At 33.1% G+C, this 21763-nt stretch overlaps 1 protein-coding gene across 1 annotated transcript; it reads left to right on the forward strand.

Moving 5' to 3' along the window:
* Window positions 1–7073: 7073 nt before the first annotated feature.
* LOC149228099 (uncharacterized) lies at window positions 7074–8534 on the forward strand. The gene has a single exon (XM_089375639.1). The coding sequence runs from the start codon at window positions 7474–7476 to the stop codon at window positions 8230–8232; it is 759 nt and encodes a 252-aa protein (XP_089231765.1). The 5' UTR covers window positions 7074–7473; the 3' UTR covers window positions 8233–8534.
* Window positions 8535–21763: the final 13229 nt, after the last annotated feature.

A 21763-nucleotide genomic window follows, 5' to 3' on the forward strand; every position in this document is an offset into this window, starting at 1 on the left:
CATCTTGAGAATCTTCATATTCTCATGATCACTTTCTATTTGAAAATAGGCTCGTTTTGTAATATAAAAATGAGGGATTGAACCTCAGTAGTTTAGTTTGAGCTATAATCATCCTAATCTATATTGTAAATATCTACATACATTCCTTGTAATTTACTCGTTATAATTTAATGGAGACTCTTGTTGTTCGATTTTAACTTATCGCGCTGAGTTAGCTACGAGGTAGTTGAATTCCAACAATTTTGGGCTCGGTCGTCGAACTAATATTGTCCTTTCTTGTATCATTAAGTTTGTATTTTTATTTTAGTTCTTGTGATTCAATTATTCAGTTGTTTTCTAGATATACTTGCTATTAATTAGATTCATTGTTAAAGTGTGTTTTTGCAGCGGTTACAGTTGGATATCATAGAATTAGATTCATTGCAATTGGTTCTTTGGAGTGTTATCTTTCCTTGTTGTTTCCTGTTGGTTAATGTAGAGTTGTTAATTCTTATGATTTGATATCATTTCTGGCGAAATCATTTCTAGCTATAGTGTTGTTCCTTTCTTACAGACATAGTTCCCTAGGAAACAATTTTGTATTTGGTTGGATTTCTTCATTGTTTTTGGTAGGAGTCTTAACGATTTGATTCCTTTAGCAGTCTTGTTTGTTTAAGCTTGAAGTCTAGAAGCCAAGTGTGAGTTATTTCTTTCAGTAAGTGCGAGTTGTTCCTTTCATTCATATGTATTTACTTTTCGTTAGGTTCATACAAGTTAAGTGATATTAGCACCGTCTCTTGCACAAACTGTGTGGACAACCTTGAAATAAACATACGAAACTCCGAGTTGATGATTTAATGTGTAGAGGTCAGTTGGTCCTTTAGGAACAACAAAACACCCCAACACCTGTACAAAAGGAGGTCACATAATCACAACTCAAAAAAATAGTGAAATCTCACTAAAGGTCTAAAGTACGAGTGTGCGACTTTAGCAATATGGCCACAGAGAGGTCACAAGTCACACATTCAACACTCATTTTGCAATCTCTAAGTGCGACTAGCGAACTAGAGGAAAAACTTAGGTTTTAAGCCTCTAAAGATTGTTAAGTCCAAAGGAAACCTAGACAGGTAAAGAGTGAGGGGGAAACCCTAGCAGACCAAAGGCATAGGATAACTGAAAATTTAACATGGGAGTCTCCAAAATTTGAAAGGGGTAAATTTTGGGGCTATTGTAGCAACGACAACACAAGGAATTCTTCATAATAATTGTACTGTAGATTTGAAAGTTTGAAATATTTTGAGACTCAATATAATTTATATTTTTAATATTTATCTCAATTATAACAAATTATTAAAATATATATTAAAATAAATAAATAATTAAATTCAAATCATATGATAATACTAATAATTTAATTTTAAGGTTTTTTTAGGTAAATATTTTATTGTCCTCAAAATAAGAGTGTACATGAAAATACTAAAAAAATTAGGTCGGTTGACCATTGGGAAGACCAAACCATAACCAAAAATTTGATCTTTGTAGAGAGGCATAGGATATCAAAGTACTCAAGAGTTCAAAATTAACCATACAACAACTGAAAAGTAGGCCTTTTTGGGCTTGTAAATAATTAGAGAAAACAAGAAATTAGGAAACCATGAACATAGCAAGAGACTAGGCGGAGGATTACGAATCAATGGTTGCAACCTGGATAGGATCCTTATTATCCCTTGAGGTTCCTTTAGCAGGGGGAGGGATACCAAAGTGCTACTCTATGCACTCTGGCCGCTAATCCAAGTCCTTCATGTGGCGATGCAAATTTTCCATGGAGTCGAGGAGATTTTCTCTATTATTATACTTATCCAAAAGGACCATGCCTATAAGGAATTTTGTATGCCAATATAGATCAATTGTGTGCATGTATTGGTTGAAGCGTGCATGTGTATGCCCGATGTATAACACTCGATCTTCCAGCTTGACTAGAACCTCTGTGTCCAAGAGGTGATGCCTTTGAGATGTTTCTTCTCTCTCAACATGGGTAAAATCCTGGATGGGGTTTGGGGTAATCTCTTGGAACTAGGTCATGGTTTCCTCTAATCAATAGTGTATGTGTGTTACCTCGATTGGCTCGTTCTTGGTAATACGTTGCTCCCCATAATACTTGGGATTGCTAACGGGGCATGATGGGGTCACAAAGAAGGAAATTGAGACAAAGAACTAGAAGAGGAATGTCAGAGGGATGACAAAGATCCACACACAATATACTCATGGGAGAGTGATAGAATATCAAATAAGGCCATGACAAGAGAGAAAGACATATGTTGACAAAGGATAAAGAAGGGGAGTTGGTATGGGAAAGAGCTAGGAGGTAGACTCATTACCGGAGAAGGAGAGCTTTGAGGGAAAGTGAGAGGCCCATAGAAGTGAACCATTGATAAGCCACTTGGGAACTAACATTGGGGAACCACAAGGAAGGACAAGCAGGAAAAACCAATACATAATGTAGGAAAAACCAAAAAAAAGAACAGTGGAAGAAGAGGTGAGACTGAGAACAGAGAGGAGGCTCTTAAATGAGTGTAATCCAATTCCACAACTATGAAATGCATTGTCTAGCAGCAAGAGGTATCAGGACCATAGATGCAATGAAAGTTGAGTGCGAAAGCCGTGAAATACCTTATGAACATGTAAGGGAAAAGTGACTTCAGGGTGAAACCAAGCTCTCGAGTGTTCTGGTGGCAGTGTCTTCAAAGATGCAATCCAAATTAGAAATGTGAGGGCCTTCCTTATTGAAATTTTGGAGATATGTTGAAAATTGCAGGTTTGTGCCAGAGCAAGTCTCAAAAATATGGGTCGCCAAAGAAGCCTAATAATTTTTAATGAGAGTTGAAGCCTACTTGTGGAACAAAGGCCTCTAGGAGCCAATGTCAGTGTAAGTATGAATTGCTTGAACCAAAATATGAATTGCCATACTCAATGTTAGTTTGAATTGATGCTCCACACGAGAGAAGCTACATTGTACATTCTGGAGAGGTCGCTGGTAGTCAAGGCAGATTAGATTGGTGTATGGAGTGCAAAGGAGTTTAATTGCCATGGTAAATGTTTTCAAGTGGCATCACCTCAAATTCATTCAAACCATTAACGACTGCTACAGGGGTGTTCTGCCATGTCCCCAGGTATCTTGGCTATGTGAGATGGTGGAAACCCCCCTCCCTTTTGCTCGATAAGCTTCACATCTGGTAAAATTAATTTTAAGGTTATAATTAAGTTAAATAGAGATATTTGACATATTTTAACAATTCTAAATTTTGGTTTCTTTGAGATAAATCAAACCCAAAGCCCAGGAAATTCATAAGTGTTGTAATGCTCCACACTTGACTTTACAAATGTTTAAGTCGAGTCTCTGTGCCACCCAAAGTAGTGCAAGATCCAACAATATAATTTATGGTGAGATAGTCATTTTTCATTTTTAAATTGCATTTTTAAATGCACAAATGAATTCAACACGTTGTAAAATCCTAAAGCACTCAGATTATATAAATTCGGAACTTAAATTTGCAATTTTAATACATTTGGCATTTTGCCAAATTAATTTTATAAGATAAGTGCTCTACCTTCACATACCAAAGATTATTGCATCCATAATAAAATCCACCCTTTCAAAATTCATCTCTCTAGAACAATTTGGGTTCTTGGAAAACGAGACATGGTGGCCATTGCGCATGAATGCATTCATTCCATCACGGTAAAGAAAAAAATGCATTTTTATTTAAGTTAAACTTAATAAAGGCATATCACTGTGTAGATTGGGTGTATTTGAGAATGATCCTTCATAAGATTGGTCTATCATATATGGTCATTAAGTGGATAATGGCATGTGTCTCCTCTGTAAAATTTAATGTATTAATTAATGGGGTTTCATCTTGTTTCTTTAATGCATCTCAGGGTATCAGGTAGGGATGTTCTCTATCCCCATTATTATTTCTGTTGGTCATCAACGGTTTGGGTCGAAATATTAAAAAGACACAATCTTGTGGTATATTTGTGGGGTTTTGGATCACCAGGAACATTTCTATAAGACATATTATTTTCATGGATGATGTATTAAGCATGGGTGAGGCATCATGTATTGAATTACATACTGTCCATCAGATTATATCCACTTTTAAAGATGCATCGAGCCTATTTTTGAGTAAGTCAAAATCTTTATTGATTGCAAAGTCCAAAAAAAATGTCACTACTCTTGAGATTGCAAAATTATTTGAGGTGGAGGTTGTTGGGTTGGATAGTGGTTTCAAATATTTGGTTTTCATAATCGAAATAATTATGGTATAAGAGATTGGAGTTGGTTGATGGAATATTTTGAATCGAAGTTATCCTTGTGATCTCATAAGTGGCTCTCGATGGGTTTTTAGCTGGTGCTTATTCAGTAGGTTCTGCAAAGCATTTTGGTATACTAAATGCATCTCTATTTGCTACCAAAATATATCATTCAACAAATTAATGCATATATATCCCATTTTTATGAGTTGGGTCTAGAGATGTAAAAAAATTCATCTGGTTCATTTGGAGGTGATCACCAGGAATTAGGCAGACGGTGGTTGGGGACTAAAAGATATAGAGTAGTTCAGTTGGGCTTTACTTGTGAAAATTGTATGGCGCACTTTACATGGTGATGACAGTTGTCAGGGGATTATAAGAGAAAATATTGAAATTATTTGCCACTCAAGATATGGTTAAAGGATGGGGCCGGTAGTCCTTCGTCTACTTCATACATCTGGAAAAGTTCCATGAAAATAAAACATTGGTTAATTGGAAACTTACGCTCGGAGATGGGCTCTGGTACTTTGGTTGAAATTGGTCTAGACCCCATTAGGGGTTTTACTGGGGATCATAGTTTGCTAGCACAACTCATCAGGTATCTACATAACCTTGGTATTTAATATTTAAATCAAATCTAGTTAAATGTTGATCCTATTTCTTTATCACATACATGGTTATGATCTTCAAAGAGTCTTGGTCTATTTGGGGAATTGGTGGGTATTTGGGGCATATATGTATTTGATCTAGATATGGTTGGTATTGCATTGAATGAGGGTGAGAACATTTTCTCATGGGTTGGGAAAACAAAAGTTGGTCATGTCATTATCAAAGAAGCATATAAATACACCACTCCTGCTTAGCTTTTTATAGTGAATCTTGGGTCGTATACAAATATCTGGAAGTGGAATTTACCTATAAAACTCAAGTTTTTTGGTTGGCTTGCATGGAAAAATAGGATCTTAACATGGGAAAATTTGTGCAGGAGGGGATTCATGGGGTCGGGTAGACGTATTATGTGTGAGGCAACATATGAAGATGTTACTCATCTTCTTCTTTGTCCTGTTGTGATTTCCATTTGGTCTGGTGTTTTGGATATATTGGAGATTTCGATGGTCTCGAACAAGTTTGATGTGGAAGCATGCCTTAAGGATTTGTTCTTTGGATATAATCCATATCACTCCCTTCATTTTTTATATTTTCTGGGGCATTTGGAGGTGCGAGAATGCCAAAATATTTGAGGGGATTCTTGTGGGTATAAACAAGACTTGCATGAAGATTGTTGCATTTTTCAACGAAATTGGGCCTATAATGGATAAAGGAAAGGTGAGGGGCATTCAACATATAAATATTTGGAGGTAGTTCTTGTATGTTTCTTTGATGGGGTGGTTAGCAATGGATGTTGTGGGTGTGGGGCTTTTATTGTATTAATGCTAGACACTTTTTTTCATTTTTCTTGGAATGATGGGTTCTAATACTTGTGTGGAGATAATAGCTCTATGGGATGTTGTATACTATGCAAAATAAATTTCCATCAATAAGATGGACGTTTTTGGTGATTCTAAGGTGATCATTAATTGGATTCTAAAATGGTCTTCTTTCAAGCCTCCCACGCTCAATAACTAGATAAAGAAACTTAATCTACTAGGAAGGTGCTTCAATGGAATATATTTTACACATATTTATAGAGAGCGAAATTAGTAGTGGATGCTTTATTGAAAGAACTCACAATTCATCCGAGAGAGATCAACTACAAATCATGAAATGACAAATTACATGGAATGAGGGAAATCCTTATTGCATAGTTATGTTTTCTACTTATATGTTTGTCTCTGGTTAATTTTAGTCTTCTCTTCCTTTTTCTTTTTGGGATGTCGTGTATTAAAAGGAACAATAATGGGCATAGGCAACCAATACATCCCATGCTATTGGGTATTTAATGTCTGTAAGACAATGTCTAATAGTACTACAAAATGAAATTTATAAAATTAATAAATTAGATTTTAAAAAACATAGACGGAGACGCGGGCCACAACAACGATGTAAGCCGGTTTTGGTATTCTACAATCAGAAATTAAAATTGTGAGAGCGGGCTTTCACATTCAAACTCAAAATTCAAATTCAAACTAATATGCGAATTAAATGCGTAGGTTGTATACCCTGTATTGTATATGCTAGTGTTCCTACTGACTGGTGGTGGCAGTGGCAGTGGCGATCAAGGTGGAGGCGACATGAAATTCCTATGGCTGTATGTCCATGTATGTAAGCAGTTATTAAGATATCTGACATCTGAGGACCAGGGCTGTCCCGTAACCACATTTATTGTGGCCAATTACCATGGCATGAAATGGCTATGGTCATACCTAAAAGGGTGTACTATAAGGCATTAAAATCCCTATAGCATGGGATTTATGGCATGACCAGGGCTGTCCCGTAACCACATTTATTGTGGCCGATTACCATGGCATGGAATGGCTATGGTCATACCTAAAAGGGCGTACTATAAAGCATTAAAATCCCTATAGCATAGTATGGCTTGCCATCGGCATGTGGGTGATTGGATTTTTAGTGGTAATATGGGTGATTGGATCTTTAGTACGAATGGGACAATTCCATTGTCGGGCGGGAAAGGAAAAAGAAAGCGATACACATCTATGAAGGGACATACGATGCTTCGCATGTCTACATCCACGGTTCCACCCCCAATGGTAGGAGGTATTTGTTTTCATCCGCTCGCTGTAAGTAGTAATGAAGAGCCGTGTATTTGTGGCTTCCTGGCAACTGCCTGGTGTCTGCTCTCAGCGATTTTTTAGAAGTAGGAAAAATCTTCTCTCTATTGTTTCCATAGGATTATAAGGACAATTACTCAGTTCATTTTCAACCAGTTCAAACACAAAATAGATTAAAAAATATTCCAACTTCACCCCTTTTAGGCCAGCGATATTTTCACACATATACATAATAAATCTAAGCATTCCATATCCAAATCAATCAAAGTTGAGCAATTATAATATTTGCAGACCATGGGAGCCCACTGCCCTCAATTTTTCTCTCTGCATCTTGACTAACCTCTACTCTGAGGTGATCAAGTATTTTCCTCTCTCTTTCCCTGTTCCATCTCTATCTTGACTGAGCTTAACTTTGTACTGCTCATAGATTTCCTTTTCCTTCGGTTTCACAATGGCATCCACTATGAGAAATTGCTATAAATCCCAATCCATAAGGGGAGGAGGTGGCGCTCTTGTAGCAGAGGAATCAATGGCAAAAGCCCAGAATTCTGAAGAGAAAAAAGTATGCCACTGGATTTCTACATGTAATCCAGGCATAGGCATTCATATGTTTGTGCCCATGATGTTGGTCTCATTGGCTCTCATCATCAGGCAGTGGGAAGCTGTAAGGGAGGTTCTGCTAAGTTCCATTCCTATATGCTGTTTCACCCAAGTTGAACTTCAGCGTCTTGATTCAGTCTTCTGGTTGATTTTGTGTAATATCATCATCGTTCTTCTCTCCATCGAATCGGGATTGTTGTGTGTAACTTCCAGTACTGACCAATATGGAGATTCAAGTTCATTTGTGCAGGAAATTGAAACCTGGCCAAAGCAGCAGAGTGCTTTGGAGGGGACTGGTACAGAAAACAGAGAAGCTCCTGGAAAAAATGAATGGGTTAATTCCATTTCCATGAGTCTTACTGTTACACAACCTGAGCAGAAACAACCATCTACTAAGCGCACCCGCAGCCGCATTAATGGTATGAGACAGGGCAAGCGCCAAGACGATTCTGACATGAAAAATTCGATGGCCCAGGATCAGGCTCTTGTGGAATCTGAACCAATGGTCACAGTGGATGGGAGCAGTGATGAATTGAGGCAGAGATGCGATGATTTCATTGTTCAATTTCGTAACCAATTACATTTTCAGAATAGCGGAACCATGGGATAGGTGTATCTTGTTAGCCTGACTGTAATTCAATTGTAGATTTTGGTTTTCTCGTCCACACACAAAATCAACAGTTGAAATTGCAAGTAGGACCTCCGAATCTACTATGCAAAGCATGGAACCTTGTAATTACGATAATGGGCTACTTTGAGGTTTGAACTTTGAGTTGGGAATCCTGAAATCTTGTAATTATAATTATAGAAGTTTCGACTCTCTGTGTTTGTTTTCAGTTTCAGTGGAATATATTTATCTCATACCAACTAAAACTAAAAATAATATTCATAGCTGTAAAATTTCCGAGACTTCCTCTTCGTCTCTTTTGGATCTCCTGGTTGTTCTCTGTTTTATTGTTTTGCTTATATAATAGAGTGAACCAGTTATGAAATTTTACAAATTTTTAAGTCTATAAGTTACATAACAAATGAGGCTCAAAAATTTGCGGTTCTATTTAACTTCTTGTTTAGTTCTATTTAAACGGGTATTATAGGTCAATATTTTCATTTATTCCCATGGTAAGCTCCACAGTAATACTATTTCTTTGAAACTAGGTGTTGAATAAAACTAGATTCTGGATATCAAAATAAACATCCCATGATTGCCTCCCTTTACCCCATCCATATAACCAGAAAAAGATCAGAATCAATTTGTTAGTCACGGTTAACTTGATTGGCACGGTATCCCTGTGGCGGATTCCTGTCCCAGAAAAAGATCAAAATCAATTTGTTAGTGAGTGTTAACTCGATTGGCCATGGTATCCCTGTGGCTGACTCCTGTCTAATTGATTGAGCTCTGTTCGATGGGGTATGAATATTTATTTATTAGGTTACGGTTTAGTGGTTGAAAAGTGCATGCAAAGAGTTCAGGTTCAAAGTTCCCTGTTACTATTCTGCACCAGGGTTTTTCCAGTAATCTTCTACTTTTAGCTGGTGTTTATTGGTGTCCTTCCATTATCAAATGGACATGTTTGATATTTTTTATCTATCAAATAACCTTAAACTTGTATGTGAGAAAACTTGTTTTCATCTTAAAAATACTTGTTCCTCCATCATGAAAAGACTTCAAACCCTTTTCATTCTATTATAAAAACAGTTGGTTTTTTGAGAATTGTTTTTCGGAGATAATCACATCAAAATTCATTTGTAGACACTTTTCAAACCAGCAAGTGTGATTCATGCTCAAGACAAGACTTACTTTTAAAGCAAACTTGTTCTTTTTTATTTGTTATTTACTATAGAGAATGATCCAAGTAGATAATGATGACTATTTACTTACTCCACTTACTCAAAGCACATTTTTTCATTTTGGCAGTTTTTGTATAGTTTTTTGGGTCTAAAACTTCTAAGGCTGTTTTGAGGCTCTAAATGATGTTTTTTTTAAGTAGTAGGGAAAGATAAAACTAAGTTAGTGGAAATGTATAATTATCGTTTAAACCTTTCGAATAGGTTACCAAGTACACCAAACAGATATTGTATGCAAATGTTATGATCATGACAATTTTTCATTTTGGCCGTTTCTCTATAGTTTTTTGGGTCTTTAACTTTGGGGCTGTTTTGAGGCCCTAAATGATGTTTTTTTAAGTGGTGGGGAAAGACAAAACTAGGTCAGTGCAAATGTATAATTATCGTTTAAACCTATCCAACAGAGTACCAAACACACCAAACAAATATTGTATGCAAATGTTATGATCATGGAAGTTGATGTACCAACTAACCCCAATGAGGCCCACAAGCCTTCGGTGTTTCATCCCTTGAAGTTGGGTTTTTGGATGTTTAGAGAAAATGATGTACCAATTGACCCCAATGGGGCCCACAAGCCTTTTGGTGTTTTCTTAATGAGTTGTCTATAGTGAGACTTTTTGAAGCTTTTCTGGTCTAATTTCTCTAAAATCCAGCAGAAATTTATTGAAATCACAAGTTTGATGGGTAACCCCTGCACAATGGAAGTGCCCTAGGGGTTTTTTAAGGTGCTGAATGAATCCATATATAAAATCAAAAACTCAGTTTAAATAACACAAATCAAGATTTGACCTCAATTTTTTCCACCGGATTCTCGCACCAGAAAGTCCAAAAAATCAGACTAAAAACAACTCCTCTTATAATTGGATTTTTCGATATATATAGTTTTCCCAATGCTTTTGATGTTAAAAAAGAGATGGTAACTCACATCCCTTTGTACCTCACATTTCTAATAAGAAATAAGCTTCTAATATTCAAACTAATTTGTTTCATTCTACATTTAACTAATTTGTTTCATTCTACATTTTTACAATTTCAACGTCTTCTATTTCTTAATAAAAATAAAATTTCACTGTAACTCTGTATTTTGCTCATGAATTTGTATTTCATTACATTCTAAACCTGAATTACAAAGAAAGTCAATTTCGGATGATTTACTTTTCACATTGACTGCAGCCAGATATTCCATTACATCGCCTCGAGTATCGGTAAAGGCAATCAGTGGCGAACAGGTAAGGGGCCCTCTCCACCCGAAATTTTTGCATTGACGCGAAGGGTGTTTTTGGATTAAATGGAGCGACAACGTCAAAATGCAAAAAAAAATAGCGAAAATCAAAGTTTGCTCAATTCAATAACAAGAAGTTCAAATTAATGAAGAGCCGCGTATTTTGTCCGCGTCGTGCAACTGCCTATTGCCGAACGTCTCTCTTCTCACGAACGCTTTTTTAAAGTAAGAAAAACCTCCTTTTTACTGATGCCAGGTATAATGGCTTTTTCTTTTTCAACTGGAAGTTTAAATTTTAGATTTTTGAATTTATTATATTATAATTTTGTTTTTATTAATAAATTTATCAACAATTTTTTAGATAAAATAAAATCATAATATACATATCATATTAAAATATATAACATATAAATAGTAGCTATAAATTAAGATTCATTTTATCATATAAATTAAAATAATGATTCCATAACTATATTTAAATTTAATTAGTAAGCACATAAAAACTTCATGCTTATAATAACTTTATGATATAACAAGATTCTTAACTATGATATTCACCTCTACTTTACCATGGATATTATTAACTTGATGATGTTATTTTCTTGATTATATATAAATATCTAGAAAATAACATCACCATGATGACAAACTGTGAAAACGTACATATACAAATAGTATTAACTTGTAAATAAACTTTGTTAAAATATCATGACCAATCAATACAACATGCCAAAAGACCACAAGTCATTTCACAATAAAAATATTTTGTTTTAATTGAATTTTATAACATATTTTTAATTAAATCTAAAAGCAAAAATGTTATAATTACTTTTTAGATATATGTAAATGCTCTATCCTCTGATTTCAAGATTTTGTGATTCACTTTTTTTAGATTGTTTATTCTGAAAAACAATCTCAAACACAAGACGTGAAATTTATATAATATAAACAAAAAAATTATAACCCACATTGCTCAATGTTCTAAATTAATAGTGGTTAATAGACAAATGGAATCTATAGTCTTGCTTTGAGAGGAACTAATAAATTGAGATGCAGAGTGGATAAATTGGGCTGACACTCTACAACCTAGTACGGGGTGATGTGGATATTTGTAGTGTTCCTAAATGATTGTAATCATTTAAATGTTGACTCAAGTAATTATAAAAAGATAAAATTAATATAAATGATGAATTTCAATTTGTAATATGGTAAATTTGTTTTTATTAATAAAATTATGAACAATTTTTTAGATTAAAAAAAATCATAATATACATATCACATTAAAATGTACGACTTATTTACCATATAAATTTAAAATAAGATTCTATATCCATATTTAAATTTAATTAATAAGCACATAAAAATTTAATAATTTAATAGTTATAATACACTTACGTTATGAGCCTCCACTTTATGGTGAATATTATTAACTTGGTGATGTTATTTCTTGATTATTGTGTACAAATTAAGAGATGTCTAGAAAATAACATCACCATGATGACGGACTTTGGAAACATACATATACAAATATTATTAACTTGTAAATAAGTTTTGTTACAATACCATTAGTGTCATGACCAATCAATGCAACATGCCCAAAAACCATAACTCACTTCACAATATAAATAATTTTTTTTTTAACATTTTTTTAATTAAATCTAAAAGCCAAAATATTATAATTACTTTTGAGATATATGTAAACCATCTATCTCACTACTACTAAAATAATATTTCACAGATATTCCGTAGAGATTAAATCAAATATTTTATTTTATTTTAGAACATTTTTTAATTAAATCTAAAAGCCAAAATATTATAATTATTTTTGAGATATATGTAAACCATCTATCCTCACTACTACTATAAAAATATTTCATAGATATTAGGTAGAGATTAAATCAAAGTTTAATAAAGTTAAAAATTAAAATAGATGTGAAATTTATATAATATAAATAAGTGAGGAACTAATAAAACGATATGTGGAGTGGAAAATTTTGGCCAAAAGGCACTATACCACCTAGTCTGGGGTGATGTTGATGATATTTGTAAACAAGTATATGGTAATTTTATTTTTATTAATAAAATTATGAACAATTTTTTTTGATAAAAGAAAATCATAATATATGCATTAAAATATATAACATATAAATAGTAGCTAAAAATTAAGATAGATTTTACCATAGTAATTAAAATAATGATTCTATAAGCATATTTAAATTTAATTAATAAGCACATAAATTTATGATTACATTATAATAAGAATTTTAACTATGGATATTCACCTCCACTTTATCATGTATATCATTAACTTTTAAATAAGCTTTGTTACAATACGACATGCCCAAAAATCATAACTCATTTCACAATCAAAATATTTTATAACATTTTTTTGATTAAATCTAAAATAAAAAAAAGATTATAATTACTTTGAATAAACTATTTATACTGGCTACTATTAAAAATATATTAACTCAAACTTTTAATAAAAATAAAATCAAAAAATCCATCTTAGTTTCTATTAAGGGACGAGGGGAATACAATCTTCAACTTTTGCACTCAAAAAAGTTTGCATTTTGAGAGATTTGATCCCTCTTAACACTTTTGGTAAATTCAGAGTTAAGATGGATCTATGTTGGTTAATTGCTTGCTCACACACATGGACATAAATAAACTTTGGTGGTTAGTAACAACTTGTAAGTCTACATATTTACAAGTTTACTCTTACATAAGTGTTGAGGAAAACAAAAAATATCCAATTTTTATGCAAACATTTGCTTAAATTAATATCTGAATTTTATGCAAAGATTTGATTAAATTATGGTGGGAAGAACACAAATATTTACAAAGAATGCATGAATATTGCAACCTTATCAACATAAAGTAGTTATCCACATGCCATTATCTTCTACAAATGTTGCAATAAGACCTTCAAATTATGCTTCAATCAAATGTTCGAAAATCATTTTTTTAATAATATTGAAAAATAAATATTTATTTTCCAAGCTAAACATTATAAGTTGCATTAGTCAATGCTAAACTAATAATGGTCAAGCAAATGTATTGCTAAAATACTGCTTTGACAGGGACTGATAATATTATGAAGAACCCACATAGAGCTATTTTAACTAAGAATCTATCAACTGATGAGAAGAATCAAATCTCTAGAGGTGCAAACCTTTCCTCAGACTTTGTACTCAAAAAGAAATTTGCATCTAGAGAAAGCTGATCCCTCATGGTGCTTGGTAGATTCAGATGGGTCTATGTCAATCTAATTAATTTATAAATATTTAAAAACTAATACATAACAACTAAATTTGAAAAGTAAAAATTACATTCTATAAAAACAAAATTAGATCTCAAAACAGTAAAAAATATTTCACATAAGACAATTTAGCAAAATAATATGGACTTTCATTACATTATTTTTTAAGATAAAAAAATAATAAAAAGCTAAAATACATTTTAAAAAATGAATAATTTAAAATTTACATTGTAAAAATTTAGTTTTCTAAGTAATTAAAACAAATAAAAAATTGTAAATTGATAATATTAATAACTAAACAAAGTGTGATGGCGAGTGCGAGCAACACTAGGGTTTCCTCATTCTCTATGTAGGCAGTTGCTGTGACTCACGGTCCATGGCTAGAAGCCGACTTCCATCGCAAGCAACCAAGGCCTAGGGAAGGCGAGCACTCGTGGATGGAGCAAAATGATTGGTTATTCTCTTTGTGTAGGGCCATCCAAAGTGCATGTGGAGAAACTATTTATTTTTTGTAGAACGTGCAGGTGAATGAAAGATTGTCTATCAAATGTGATGCAGGTGCAAAGCTGCTCTTTTATGAAACAATTACTCGAAGAAAACTAGAGGAGATCCAAGCAGTAGGTTTGTACAAGCCCCTTTGTAATCTCTAGTTATTAACATCATCGTGTATCTCATATCAAATGTAGTCTACTACATACATTGCCATGGAGTTTTTCATTAGAGTCATACTTGAACTTGTATCCATTAGCATCATACTTCTACTTCGCATTCTTACAGAACCCAAAAGGCGCCAATGTTGCAACCTTGCTTTGATACCACTTGTAACACCCCCTAGTAAACCTCGTGTAAAAATATATAGGATTAGAAAATTTCTACGGAGTTTACTAGCATGTAATATTCCCCATCACTTATTCCATGTTCCTTAACTTACCATTAGTTAAAATCATCACTATTACATAAAGTAACTTTAGAAAAAGAATATCAAGTCACATAATGTAACAACCATTGTTACAACATATTAACATAAAGCTCCCTATTGTAACCCATTATCATCATTCATTTAATTAGGCTAGTTAATCACATATTTGATGTTGTAAGTGTAAACATCATGCAAGGAAACAACATCATTAAAATGGCATAATAGTCAAACACACTAATGGACACTGATATACCCTGGAAACCCTAAAGGGAAAAATTAGCAAATGTTTATGTTGTTAAACGTTTCGTGAGGGTGTTCACCCCTCACTCAATGGATGTAAGGGAGTCCATCCCTTAACCATTATTAAAATCTTACAAACAAATATCATTTTAAATTTAAACATAACTTACTTAAGGTCATTGCATTAATCATGATATCATTTACCCCACAATTCCTCAAACATTGTGTCTTTGTGGCTTGGTTGTTACCTATAGTGGATCATCCTGTAATCGACAATCCCTCAATCTGCATGCATCGACCATTAGTTCGTTGCCTACCATAATTTTAAATATAATCCATCTTTTACATATTAAGTCACAATTCTTTCCTGCAGTAACTATCGTCAACAAATTCACACCATGATTATACAGAATATCTCAAATAACAATCTTTACTAGTTATATTTTAAACATATTTTCATGTTCCACATTTTCGCACATGCATAATAATGTTAAAAGATGTTATTGATCTTTTTCTTTTACACTCATCCTCAACTTCACAACCAATTTCTAACACATACATAAATAAAATGTATAAAGAGTATTGAGGCATGTCTTTTATGGACAATAGACATGTGTTAATTAAAATAACATAATTACAAAACATATATATTTATCTATGCATGTGTATGGTTATGAAACATGTCTAACCATCCAAATCTCACACGCATAAAGTAAAATGCATAAAGATCACCATGGTATGCTCATTTATCCCTACTTGACATGCATCATAAGGAAGGGAAATAGTTACTTCTTCCCACAAGGACATGGTAATATTTAAAATAATCACCCTCGTTATCACTATCTCTTCACACAATAAGAGAGAAATCTTTCCAAAATATAAACACCACAACAACTATTATTTCTTTTCACAAGACACATTCTTTTCCAAAAGAAAAACCATCAATATTTAAAATAATCACCCTCGTTATCACTATCTCCACACAATAAGAGATAAATCTTTCCAAAATATAAACACCACAACAACTATTATTTTTTTGCACAAGACACATTCTTTTCCAAAAGAAAAACCATCGTAACTACCCATATTTAAAAAAAAACTAGCACATTAGCTTTGATCTTTGTGCATGTAAATACATATTCTTTTTCCAAAAGAAATTAACCCAACACTATTTTCTTGATGCACGTAAATACATATTCTTTTTCCAAAAGAAATTAACATCATAGATGGTATTCTTCTGCATATGAACACATATTCTTTCTCAAGAAATCTAACACAATAGCTATTATTTCTACATGCGTATATAACACATATTCTTTTTCAAGAAAACTAATATAATAGCTATATATGTGTGTGTGTGTGTTCTTTTTCAAGAAACTTTAGCAAAACAACTATTATCTATGTACATATAAGGACATATTCATTCCTCAATAAAACATACATAATAGCTATTATTTTTATGCACATAAGCATGTGTTCTTTTCCACGAGTCTAATGCATAGAAACCATGTGAATATTTCCAAAAAAATTAATAAAATAATCTAGCTTTCCACACATAATTTCCCTACAATATTTTCCAATAAAATAACATTGTTTTCTTATCTTTTATGTGTAAAGTTCGCATGCATTCTTTTTCAAGATAATAACATTACTAACTTATCTTTTGATGTGCATAAACTATGCAAATTTTTCAAGAAAAATAACATGGTTAATTTATCTTATCTTTCCATTCGATGGTTGGAGTTTGTTGATGGGCTAATTAACAACTACTCATCTCCCATTCAATAACAAGTATTTAGTCAACAAAGTTCATGAAGGCAATGCAGTGAAAGCATCTATCCTCCCACTGAAAATGTTTCTTGAATCTTGGGTACCATCAACCCATTGACAATGATGAACAGGGTCTACCACAACCTTAGCATACCAACACTCAAATGACAAATATGAGAGCAAAGTAGCATGTGGCATGAGACTTCATGGTCACGATCAAATAAGGAGCACAAGGGTTGAGGGACTATATGCACGACGTATTGTCTGAGTCTTCACACCCTACCTACATCAATATTGACAACAAAACCAAACACAAAATATTGTTGTGCCATAATCTTCTGGCATCCATCTGCAGCTCCACTACCAAACATTGCTCAAAATAAAAGATGAATGGTAAAGCATGGAATGCCTTAAAAAAAATAAGGAGGTGTTCACAATATAGGCAATATCTTTTACGGTTTTGTCGGCGACAACTTCTAGTGCAGAGAAAAATTACTCCCAAAATATGTTGCAACAGTGTAGCAAAAAGACTGCCTTGATGATGAGATTCAATTAGGTTATTGGATGTCTTGAGGTGAGTTTAATTTGGATGTTTTTTAGTTTCACAAGTATTACCATCAATTATAACTAATTCCTGGCAACAACCATTCAAATCACACTAAATAAATAAATAAATAAATAATAATTTTATGTTATTAAAATTATTATTTGCTTAAGGGATATCACAAAAGTAGTGAGATTACTTGAAATGATTTTAAAAAAAAATTAACAATAATTTTTTCTCTTAAATTCTTTATATAATATATACATATATGCATAATTGACATTAAATTTTTTTACATAATACGAGCATTGAAATATTTTATTATTTTGTTCATATTAAATGTTATATATATTCATTTTAATGATATCAAGCGTGGAGAGCAGATCAAATTTCTTGATATGTAAACCCTTTTAGAGTGCAAAACTTGAAAAATGTTTGCACCTCAAGATATTTAATCCCTTTCCATTATATATATAGTTAATATCACATTTTTAAATGCATGATACAATGTCTTGAATGTCTCTTGATCACTTGGATTGTATAGACTACACAACTTAAATGTGAAATTCCAACAATTTTTTACTAGATTTTAGGTCAAATTGACCAAAAAATATAACAAAAATGTAAAATAGTGATATTACTTGGAATGTTTAAAAATATTTTAACCGTAAGTTTATGTTTTCTTTTCATTGCTTTTCACCAATATAGATCAATCACAATCACGTATCCACCAATTACCGAGAGAGATCAAATCCCTTAATATGTAAAGCTTTTTAGAGTGAAAAACTTGAAAAAATGTTTGCACCTTGAGATTTAATCCTTTCCACATATGATATATATATATGCCTTGAAATTCTTATTGGGCACTTGGATTATATACACAAAGTAACTAATTTGCAATCACAACAAATATTTGCTACATTTTAGACAAAATTAACCAAAAAATATAACGAAAATGTAAAATAGTGAAATTACTTGAAATGATTAAAAATGTTATAAGTATAAGAATATAATTTTTTTAATTGCTTTACATTATATCTATATATACATAGTTGATGTTGAAATATTTTACATATGTAACATTGTTTATATTAAAATGCTATATTTTATTTAAGTTATGAACATTAATATTACTTAATATGGCATGGTGAGATATTTTATTTTATGATTATATATTGGCATTCAAATAGTTTATTTAAGTTTTGGAAATATTTAATTATTTAATAGTTTCTTTGCTTTTCTCAACACTGTCTCCATTCACAAATGACTAGGATAGAGTAAAACAAAAACTCATGCAAGGGGGTAAACAATCAATTCCAATAGAACTACAATGATTCCAAAAACTCATGCAGAGGGCCAAACAACCCCTGCCAACTAGATTATTCTAATTACATGTTGTCATAAATTAAAGCACGTCGTCAATTATGAATGCACGTTTCACGGGAAAGAACATTTATTGAGTGAAACAAGGATCTATAGTAAAATGGATTTCTTGCATTAAGTGTTCAATCATGTTGATTGTATATGGATGATCTATGTTTATTTTCTGTCTCTGTGACTTTGGATTGGTCATCTGAGGAGCATGCACTATATTTCACCAACATATTCAAATTCATAACTTTGTTTTCATGCGGTAAACAATCTAATATACAAAGCATTGAACAAGAGGGTTATTCGTCTCATTTTATGAATGGTATACTAGTAACTCTGGCCTCCAGCATGACCTCCATTCCACGACATTCTAGAGATGTTGTCACCATGCCAGAGACTTGAACAAGGAACATATAATTATGATTCGTGCATCATCACTTCACATAAAATTCGTTAAGAAGAGCACCACTGATCAAACCTTAATGCATACATCCTAGAATCGAATGCATATTGGTGTGGTTTGCTCTATTTTGGTAGAGGGTTACTAGTCTAGTGATGTTCTGGCATAGTTGTAGCTACTCTCTGGCATAGCCTGTCCGGTTCACATATAATGCAATGCATAACATCATGATCTACACTAACTTAGCATCCTGTAAAATATACTATGTAATGTATTACATAGTCCAACTTGTAAATCGGTTGACATAAATTCTTACTAGATTTCTTGACTATTTGAATACATATTGTGCACCATTTATGCTCCAGTTCATGGAGACTTTCTATGAATGGAGCACCATGAGCTGCTCGCGGAGGCTGATATTTTTAATTACCATTTGGTACATCTGGAAATGGCGTAATCAAATAATCTTTGAATAAAAAAGGGAACCACATTCATATGTCATTGAATCTATTTATTGTTTATATGGTGCCCTCGATCGATCCCTTGATCGCCAACAGAGACCCAAGGTCATCAAAGGAAGGTACCATCAGACAAACGCTGTCTATGGATTTCCCCGCGCATATTTCGACGGCGCTGCCCAGAACAACATATGCGCCTGCGGTGTATACATTAATACTCAAGAAGATCAAGCTATTGAATTATATTGGAACGGAGGTCCCGGAACCAGTAGCAAAGCTGAAATTATGGCTCTCGCCGGTCTCATCTATTTCTCCGACTTCCTGGGTATCCAAAACCTCCATATCTACGGAGACTCCAAGGTCACCATTGACCATGTTCTGTCCAGAAACAACATAAAAAATATCCACCTATCCGGTTGGTTGAGCTGGATCGAGAAGCTGTGGCATAAACGGAAGGACTTCACAATCTCTCACATTGGCCGGGAAAAGAATAGTAAAGCTGATGCTCTGTCAAAACTGGGGCTTTCCGCGCCTCAAGGAGTATGGAGGATGCAGGTTATTTTGGACAACATCTCCTTCCAGATTCATGATTTTCAGTTGCCCGGTACATAATCATATTTTATGGGCCGCATGGTCTGGTACCAATTTTGCTTCACATCCTAATACGTCTTATTATGTTTTTGTTGTTTATTTCCCACATACTTTATATTCGGCTCATGGTGCTGTTATTTTGGATCTGATAGGTAGATATACCTAACATACAATAGTTGTATCATGTCTATATATTGGACCACATAATATAAATATTCTGCTTTTTTTTCATGCTGGAAAAAAATGTAATGCATTCATAGTTATGTATCACAAATCCCTGATGATGTAATGCTCCACCTCCATGTAATGCTTGTGATGCTCTAACATCCATGTAACGCTTGCGATGCTCTAACATCCATGTAACAACTTTGTCTTGACTTGGCAAAAGGTATATATAATGCATAATGACTGATACCACATGTTTATGGGCTGACATATTCTCAATATCAATTTCTTGTAGTATTCATAACAAAAATATTTCTAAGTAATTCCATTTCTAAGCAATTGAGCCAGAGTCTGATAAAGATGAATATCATTTATGAGAAGAAAAATATTATTTATTGAAAATCTAATCTCTTGAAAAAGGTGGACCAATCACTGCAAACAACATGAATTCTACTTTTTACATGTGATTTATTGTTTACAGGAGAAAGAGACGCTCACAATAGGAAGGGGAGTTGCTTCTTCCTTTCCGAATCTTATTACTCTTTGACCTTGACGCTAAGTGCACGGTAAAAAGAGTTAATGGCACGACAATAGATTTACTCTCTCATTTTTAATTCATTTTTTATATTAAATGATGAAACTAAAATACTACCATTTGCAAGTGTGCATTATCAGGTTCTCTATATTTACGCATGACATGAATATGTGTCCTTGTTGTGTTCATTGATTTTTAGTATCGAAATAAAATTCAATAATTTTCTTTATTCTTGTAATTTTTATGTCATAATTGTATTAACAGTGATTTTATGAGATTCATCTACATACTCGTTGAAAAAGATGCCATTTGTCATATATTTCATTATTATTTTCTTCATTTGTTTTTGTAGATTTCACTTGTCTTCATCCACATCTCCACAAAGACACATATACACATTGAGAACACATAGACACATTTTCAAGAATACTCTAACTAGTTGCTACCTCTACATAGTCTTACATGCCCTCCACTAGTTGACTCAACTACATTCCATTCAGGGGACCCTCGTGCTCAATTTCACACTATTAAGGAAGTTGTATGATATCTAAAACTACTAAAGTAACTAATGAGTACTACTAAAGTAACTAATGAGTAAAGTGTTTACCAACAACAATATTGTCTATTATCATTCCATCTATGAGCATTTATACATCTTGAATATAAGATTCTAAAGTTGTTTTGTTAAAATAATTATCTTCAAATTTTATGAAACCATAAGACAAGAATATGAAACTCGTGCCAACAACTCATTGCGGGTCCATGTTCTCCGCCATACTCTGCCACCACTTCGACTATGCCTTTGAATTTTCTTTTTTG

Source organism: Pinus tabuliformis, chromosome J (assembly GCF_031772625.1).
Source record: "Pinus tabuliformis cultivar Carrire ecotype Pingquan chromosome J, CPIR1, whole genome shotgun sequence".
In the NCBI taxonomy this organism is placed as follows: domain Eukaryota; kingdom Viridiplantae; phylum Streptophyta; class Pinopsida; order Pinales; family Pinaceae; genus Pinus; species Pinus tabuliformis.